Source organism: Mytilus trossulus, chromosome 14 (assembly GCF_036588685.1).
Source record: "Mytilus trossulus isolate FHL-02 chromosome 14, PNRI_Mtr1.1.1.hap1, whole genome shotgun sequence".
Lineage (NCBI taxonomy): Eukaryota > Metazoa > Mollusca > Bivalvia > Mytilida > Mytilidae > Mytilus > Mytilus trossulus.
In genome coordinates, this window is record NC_086386.1 from 29,624,072 (window position 1) to 29,633,558 (window position 9,487).

Consider the following 9,487-nt stretch of genomic DNA (forward strand, 5'->3'; position numbering starts at 1 on the left):
AATCGTATTTTCAAAGATTATAAGCTGCATTTATAGATTTTGAATATAATGACACAGATGACGATACGACGACGAGTCGACAATGAATTGTTGCCAAACAATATTAGTTACATAGTGTGTTTGTGACATGATACGATATATATGGGGTCAATAACTTCCATAAGGGTTGAGAGCGAGAGCAAAGGTGGAAACATATAAGAAATTTTACTGACCCCATATGCATCGTATTAGGTTATTAGCACACTGTGTAACGATTATATCTAACCGACGATCCTTGAATGTGGCATTTGGACTAATGACCTATTAAAGTGATCAATACGTCAATATAAAAAAGCCTACTTCCTTTGGACTATGCAAAAAATATGCCAACTATAAAAACCTTTTGGTTTAAATGGATTTTTGTTTTAATTGTAATTGTTCGTCATAAAATCTACATTTGTTGTCGGTTTTTCCTCGACACATGGTTGTGTTATTTTTGTCAAGAATATATTAAACGATTCACTATAAAACAAAGATATAGAACGGACTTAAGAAATCTCCCTTTAGAATGCAAAATCATTACATCAAATATGCACTTACAGCGTACAGTTTTAATGAATTGTCTGACTTATAATGTCTACAATAAATGTATGCATACTTTCAAAAGAATGATATATGTGTATTGTTATAACTAATTATAAATCGTGTTTTTACTTTTCCTACGCGTACATGTAGTCACGAGTTTCTGCGTTTGTGTTTATTGTTACATCAATATCGTTAATAATTTTCATTATAATTATTTAGTGCTTGTTCGACTTCTTTGCACATTCCTATGATGATATCAAGAATGGAAAAGAGGAATATGTCAAAGAGACATCAATTTGACACCAAAAAGCAGAGAATATCTGATGGCCACAAATGGGTCATCAACGCAGCGAAAAAATCCCGCACACGGAGGCGGGTCTCAGCTGGCTCCTCAAAAATGCGAACTAGTTCAGTGAAAATGGACGGCATACTAAACTTCAAAATATATAATTGAACTAAATTAATTCATTTATGTCTTTAAAATTTTGAACAATCAGGCATTTGCCTTAACTTACAACTCCTCCATTTTCTTCAAAAAGTTGACATATTATATTTCATTAACGTATGAAATAGACAACTGTATGTGATCATTTGGAAGCCAGATGGAGGACATGTGAAGGAACAGATTGAAAGGTTTTCAGTACAGTCTGGAACCGTATGTACATAATTTTCAATTAGATAAATTTGCACTTCCATGTTCAATCCATCCCTTTTCTACATTAGAAAATGCCTGTACTATAACAGGAAGATAACAGTTGTTATCCATTCGTTTGATGTGTTTGAGCTTTTGATTTTTAACATTAATTTGAAAACGGAATTTCCGTTTTCGATTTTCCTTGGAGTTCAGTATTTTTGTAAATTTATTCTTTTTTCATGTACATACAATTTGACACGTCAAATCATTTCAACGTAAACTCGAAATCATTATCCTTATTGTGATTGCTACATTATTGATGTTAAATGGTTTCATGGTTGAAAGTCTTGGACATCGTCGACATAATCATTGTTGGCAGACAATTGTATTCAATTTACCCAATGTGGCATTACTTTGGTTTCATTTTTTCATCTATAGAAAGGTCAGTTTCTGATTGAAGCATTTCTAATATCAAGGATTTCCAACTAATCAATTGAACAATGTCAAACAAAGAACGTTCGCATTGAAACTGTGACGTCTCTTAAAATAAATAGAATCTTATTACACTTTAATTAGTATGTCAATCAAACTTGTGGGTTACGGACACCTTAAGAAATTATTATGAATTTGCTATCATTCGTTCATCTTTTCCTTGCAGTAATCATTCTTTAAAGACATAAACACATTATTAACATGCGTTGTGTTGTTTTTTAATTCTTGAACATTTTACAGCTTATCAGTCAATTAATATGTTATTTGCGCATTGTTCCATGTCGTACCTGTGCTTTCTTTTGACTCGAATGAAGAGTTGACTCATTTACAATTTTACCACGTATCCTTTGTGTACATATTAACATAGATATACTGTGTTATTATTCGTTTAGTTCTGCATATCAAATTTGAAAAACACATGATCTTTTCTATCAAAAATTGTGCTCTGCATTTAGTCGACCATTTAACACTGAATAGTTCGTAGCAGACCAATTTTTTTCCTCTTGCAGACATGAATGTGCATACTGTTTTAAAATTCAGAAAATCTTACACTGTTGCGTTTTGTTTCATTGTAACAGTTATGGAATGAAATATAAAGTCTTGAAATTTAGTTGTTCATTGACAAAATAATTGACAAGTTTCGTTGACAAGATAGAAGGTAAATCCTTTTAAATAAATTTCATCAAAAAAAAATTGAAAGAAGATGTGTTCTGTTTTCCGAATAATATTATTTTAATATAATTGTTAATAGTGAAGTCAACAACTAATGAGTTTTCAGGTATCGTTCGATAGTGCAAAAGTTCGAATACAGCAATAGTACTCGACTTATCGCGATCGGTTTACTTTTTCTTTTTTCATAAATATAATTTTCGTTATTACTTTATTTTAATTTTTTTGTTAAAGAATCACTTTAATTACAGTGTCTTTTTTTCCCTATGAACAAATGCATAGGCATCAGCATTGATTTGAATACGTATATTATAAATGTAACCACGTGGTTATGTGTAGCAGGATTGTGTGGTGCACTTTGCAAATCTACAAACCTACATTTATATCACTTTCCGTAATTCCTGTTTTTAACTTAAACTTTTGTTTGATATTCTAATAAAGTTGAATTTAAAGCTATCTCATGCTTGCAGAACGTTAATTATGTACTTTATCAATAGAAAAAGACAAATAATTCCAATAGATATAGTTTTTAAATAACAAGTAAAGATCAAAACACAATACATTTAGTTTTGTTTTTTCGCTTTACTCGATTTTTATCTCTTAATTACTAAATCAATCATTGCAGTCTGTTCGGTATTAAAAAAGACATCAAATAAGAGTTGAAAAGGCAAGCGGCATTCTTAAACATTCATTTAAAACTGGATTAACATTTATGTAGTTAGTAAACTGTTGAAAAATCCAAAATACGTGAACATTGGTCATTAAAAAAAAGTAATGGCCATTAAGGTATTGTGTGCAATGTGCAAGCTAACTTTTGGTAAGACTTGAATGTTAATTCAATTTTAATGAGCCTCTTTTTAAACACAATGTATACATTCGATCGAAGATAGTATTTTGTAATCGTTTAACGAGGGTTAGTGCTATAGAACCAGGTTTAATCCACCATTTTCTACTTTTGAAAATGCCTGTACCAAAGTCAGGAATATGACAGTTCTTGTCCATTCGTTTTTGATGCGTTTTGTTATTTGATTTTGCCATGTGATTATGGTCTTTTCTAATTGATTTTCCTTTAAGTTCAGTATTTTTGTGATTTTACTTTTTAATATGTTGAAAAAAGATTTTCCTTCTAGTTATTGCAATGATTGTCTACACACTGTGCTATTATTTTGCCAGAAAAGTCCCTTTGTACAACGTTGAATATTTCAGCATTTACATATATCCCAGGTTTAATAAACAGTTATGATACTAGCGAAATTTACACAAATGATCTTGACATTAGATATCCTTTATTTCAGATCAAGGATTCGTAAAAAATAAGGGAGGGGGAAGCATTTGTTGTTTATAAAATTGCTTAAACTGCTTATGGTATTATTCAAAAAGTGGAGTTTGTATATCTCACCTTAGAAATTTTAAAACTCCTTTATATTTAAGGAGATTCACTTAAACAAAACACGGTTGTTCAAAGTAAACGAACAGCAAATAGATTTGCCTGCTCCTCTTTCCAATGCACAATATAAGACAGCTTACCTGTATTTATTTGTTTCTTCGCCAGGGACACTCTTGTCTTTACACAACATATCCATAACGAAAACAACGAAACTTCCAGCACAATAAGTTGCATCGTAGAAATCCTGCTCTGAATCAATTTGATAACAGTTTTTTCTCTCCTTCAGTTGTTTTTCGAAAAATATAAAACCAAATGTATACGATCGTTCTTTGAATAAAAGCAAACGTTGTTACATATATTGATTACATTTCAATATTTTCAATCATATTGCATCTACAGAATTATCAGATGTTTTAAACGTTCTGGAATATGAAAACACAACTTACATTTAACGCTTCGTGAAACTTTCATTCAATTGACGTAAACCTTCATTAGAAGAAACTTTGCATTTAAATGCAAACATACGTACGATTACTGTTTCCATCTTGTACACCTTCACTTTGCTGATACGTAATGGCACAGGGGACCAGTAAATTGTCTCATTGCCTACATTCACTAGTTGCTCACTTCAGAGATTGATATTGAGCGTAATGCCTTCACAGTTGTAATGTAATTTACTAACCCCATGACGGAACAGACGAGCTCTTTTTTTCCGGAGATCCATTTGATTTCATTTATTATGCATGATCGACAATATTTATATTGTATAATGACACCTATAAATATTGAACGTGTTCCTGAAACTTCACTCGATTTGGTAATGTAAGCTTTTGTTTAATTTATTATTGTTTCAAATCGATAATCATGAAGCACGCATTCTGTCTTATTGTAAGAAATTATACAAGGAGCGTGAAATGTAATCAAACGTCGCTGCTTTACTAATAACTTTTAGTGTAACAGTTATATAGGGCTATTGATAAAGTCAACTACGATTTCTAATATGTTCTATCTGAGAGGAAAATCAAGTTTCGCCATTGTAGATTTTTCTTGTTTTTTTTTCTTTTTTTGTTATTTAAAATTGTTATTACTTTTGGTATGTTTAAACAAACAAAAAAATAAACAAAACAATACTGATAGTGATAGTGATATGCTCTACGCAGTTTTTATGGTTCTCGAAATGTATGTTGTACATGAAACATTCGTTCATTATTTAAACCTTTATTTAATTATATATTTTCACGAGAACAGCATCATAAAGGTACAGTCATGGGACAAAAGTGAGTTCTTACTAGAAAAAATGTCCTATCATTTCAACTAAAATTGATATTTAAAAAAAAAATTATAACGAAGTAACTGTATGAGAGATTTTCATAAAACAGGGACGAAAGATACCAAAGGGAGAGTCAAACTCATAAATCTAAAACAAACTGACAACGCCATGGCTAAAAATGAAAAAGACAAACAGAAAAACAATAGTACACATGCCACAAAATAGAAAACTAAAGAATAAGCAACACGAACCCCACCAAAAGCTAGGGGTGATCTCAGGTGCTCCGGAAGAGTAAGCAAATCCTGCTCCACATGCGGCTACCGTCGTGTTGCTCATGTGATTACAAATCCGGTAAATAGTCTAATTCGGTAGGTCAAATTAATGAAAGGGAAGGGGATTGTAGTTACGACGTAAGGAACATGTCCGATATCATTTGTGAAACGGTTATTCCATAACGGTCAACCAACTCATAATATAGATACCAAAAGATATAAAAATGTCTGAAGTTTTATTGTTTATTTGGTCATAATTTTCTGGTGTTTGTATGTAACAGGAAAAATAGTGGTCTTAGGAATAGAATTCAAATGATCAAGAATAGTCTTAACTCTATGTTTTCCTACCCAAGAAGAAGAAGATAATTTAACATACTTTCAAAATGAAACAAACTTAATATATTCAATAATATCATAGTTTACATAAACAACTTTTTAAAAAACCTTATTTGTCGAAATATTAGACTTTTTTGGTTTAAATAATTACCATCTTTGATTAAGTTTAAGCTTTTTAATTCTATTCTTTGAAACATTTCGCCTTATTATAAATTGTGTTGGTAGTTTTAATTGTAAGACGTTGAAGCATTATTGAGGAGTTACAACCAATAATTAACTCTTTTTTATTACTTAGGATTACTAGGTTCGCGTCCTTTTGTACCGGTTTAATCATTGAAATCCTAATAAAAAAATATGTCTTTCTTTTGTTCGTCTTGCATTTATGTTAAAATCTACATACTGCCCTCGTTTAATACATTCATTTACTCTGAAGGATACAACAAAATCCAACGCTTAAAACCTTTTCGCCAACTATGATGTTGTTTTCTGTATATAGCTATACTAGTAAATATGTTACAGTGAATTTGTTTAATCAGGGATTATGTAGAATCCCTGATGTTTCAGGGAATATGTAGAATCACTAAAATCATCGGTAATTATATATAATCCCTGAACATTTTAATAATTATTCTACAAATTCCCTAATATAATTTCAGGGATTATGAATAATTTAAGGATCCTTAGTTTGAAAAAAAAAATAGACAAATCATAATTTTTTACTTTCACATTCCTTGACAGATAAAATAATTTTGCTTTTAAACACAGAGGATGATCTTAAAGATATAACCAACGTCAAATGAGTATTTATGTCCTATTTGTAAATCTACATAACATGTTATTTGTGGTACATGTAAAACATATGGTGAAGAAGATTATGGAACATCTGTTTTTTTTTGTTTTTGTTCAAATGAAAAAGAAATTCAAATTCACACATCTAAATGTATAAAAAAACTAAGAATTGACAATTAAGATAAAATTAAAGAAGATGCTGGCATTTAGTGTTATATTCTCATAGCAATTCCACAGGGTAAAAAAGGAAAGAGAATCCCCAAAAAACATAATTGTAATTGTTCATCAGAAGTCTGAAAAAGGATATCGCCTGGCCAAAATATGGTATCTTGCTTGAACCAGTTTTTTTCTCTCTCAAATTTACATATTTTGGTAAAAACAGATGTTTAGCATATCATTTTAAAACATTGTGTTTAACATTTTAATATTTATTTTTAAAACAATAGAGTTATCATTTTGATATGTTGTGCTTAACATTTTACAATTTATGCTTATACAGTGTAATGCTGTTTTAATATGACAATAATTAATTTTCTTTAGAAATAAAACTATTTCTTCCTTCCAGTTATTATGTATAATCCCTGACGTTTTTTCTAGTGATTATACATAATCCCTGAAAATTTTAGTGATTATATATAATCCCTAAACTGGCCAGTGATTCTACATAATCCCTGAAAATTTCAGGGATTCTACATATCCACTGATTATACAAATTCACTGTAACATATATATATATATATATATATCCATTGTATATTTAAAACATTTATTGTGAATATACAAGTACAGTCTACAGCTAGAATTGTAGTTTCTACTATTATATCATATAAATTTAAATTGAATAATTTATAAATGCCAATGTGTGACGCCGGCATAATGTAATTAAATCTCGTTAATGGGTATTTTACATTTTGAACCTCAATCTAACTTTATCCTTCTTGGAATTTCCTATTCAAGGCGTTAATGGTGCTACTTAATTTATACTACATGTGTGTTTCAGTATTTCTTGATAATAATATTGTGTTAATATCTTGAAAGTTTCCTATTTTCTTTAATTCTCTGTTTTGATGGCTTCTTCAATATCATTTAGCGTTAATATTTTGGATTTGATATCATTGACACCTCATTCATATGATATCCACATCTCTTTATTGCTTTTATGTCAATATTTATAATTAATTTCTTAATAGCTTTCATTTTTGTATCAGATCTTGTGCTTGGATAGCAATTACAAGAGCGACAATAGATCACTCAGAAATATGACGAGCAAGTACTTTTGAACCTGCAGGGAGTCGCATGTTACCGATATAAACATTTTCAATAAGTAATTAATACCAAGGATTCACAATAAACTATCATTTCAACTCCATGTTAAAAGGTTTAATTCCTCGAAAGGATTACTGAAGAAAATTCGAAAATGTTATCACCATCTTCTTTTATTTTAGATTTTTGTTTATAACGACATTGTAAGGGTTTTATCTAGGTTGTATTAAGTTTCTCTTGTAAGTTTGGTTGTCTTGTTTCATGATTTGTTGTTATTCGTTGATTCTGTGTGTATTTTATACGTGGTGTGATACAAAATGTATGTATGCTGGAATGTCTTGATACGTTATTCCATTCTGTAGGTGTAACCAGCAACCGTTTTTCTTCATTTTAACTTTTGAAACGACGTGAAATCCAATAACGATGATATACAGGTAGATGCAATTTTTGTCCCTTCTGTAATATAACACCTCGTTGTTCCATTTTCCTTCTTTTTTGGCTTGTTTCTTGCTGTTCTTTATTTTTTGTCCATGTTTGTTGTTAGTATTTTCCATATTGTCTATTCTGTAAACATTAATCCGAACGGCAGTAGTAATATAACCAAAGGAGACAAGAAACGCATGCCAAAGAGTAACATAACCATATCGTAAAAAAACGTTTATTTATTTATAATGTAATGTGGTGCCAATCTTAATGAATGTCTGTAAGCAAGACAAAAATTGAAAGGAAAAGAAAAGAAAATGAAGGCTGATACATGTACAAAAAAAAGTAAATCAATCATACAAAGCATCCTTGTCAAATAACATATGAAGTACATGTAGTCTTAACCAAAAGACGAGTGTCTGCATAATTTGTCACTGTATACATTGAATTGAATCAATTAGCAATTAAAAAGAATTTATTCGGAACTATAAATGGTTTGCTATCAATATCAAACATATTTACGAACAGCACATATCATTTAATTAACTGACAAAAGATAACTACTGATAATGTTAATAAACAAGTTAAAGAAAATGCAATATGATTTAATGGTTAAAGATATCAATGCTTCCCTTCCTAAACTTCCATCCGTAAGAGAACAAAGGTTTATAGAAGGAAAAGAAAGTGTAAAGTGATCTACATTATCGGTATTATAAAACAAAATGGCATCATATTCAAATGTTGGTCTAATAATCTTATTTCAAACTATAAATCAGAGATGGTAATCCTTAACATTACTTTTGCTATGTTATACTCTATTATTTAACAGTTGCAAACTTTCACCAATGTTAACAATAAAAGTTTTGTTAGGTCCAGCAAGAACAGCAGCTAAAGACCGTGTAAAATGGAAAGAATGTATCAGGGCCTTAAATGCCGACCGGCATGAAGAGGATAGGTGAGGTGAGGTAGGTCTATATGTAAAAATTTTACCGCTTAACATTTTGTAACTTATAACATATAACATATTTCGTTAATAGTGACAAACAAAAAGGTAAATCATGCTACACAGAAGAACAAGTAGTCAGTATGCTGGAGTTTCTTATCGACAACATATTTGTTGAGTTTGGAGGTAGACTTTTCCAACAAGTTGTCGGCATTCCTATGGGAACAAACTGTGCGCCTCTTCTTGCCGACCTCTTCTTATTTTCATATGAATCGGAGTTCCTCCAGACACTTGTCAAAAACAAGAGGATCAAAGAAGCCAGATTATTTAATTTCACTTTCAGATATATTGATGATGTTCTTTCCTTAAACAATCCGAACTTTTCTGATTGGGTTCCATTAATATATCCCCCAGAACTCGAGATTAAAGAAACAACAGACACGGC

The 9,487-nt window shown here is 30.5% G+C and overlaps 1 protein-coding gene across 3 annotated transcripts in view; it reads right to left on the reverse strand.

Annotated features, from left to right (window-relative positions):
* The window catches only part of LOC134695926 (glutamate receptor 3-like), a 44,461-nt gene extending 40,163 nt beyond the window's left edge, over window positions 1–4,298 (reverse strand). For all 3 annotated transcript variants that reach the window (XM_063557417.1, XM_063557416.1, XM_063557415.1), the window contains exon 1: window positions 3,887–4,298. In XM_063557417.1, coding sequence (XP_063413487.1) covers window positions 3,887–3,980 — 94 coding nt within the window. In that variant the 5' untranslated portion in view covers window positions 3,981–4,298. The remainder of the gene's footprint in view (window positions 1–3,886) is intronic.
* Window positions 4,299–9,487: the final 5,189 nt, after the last annotated feature.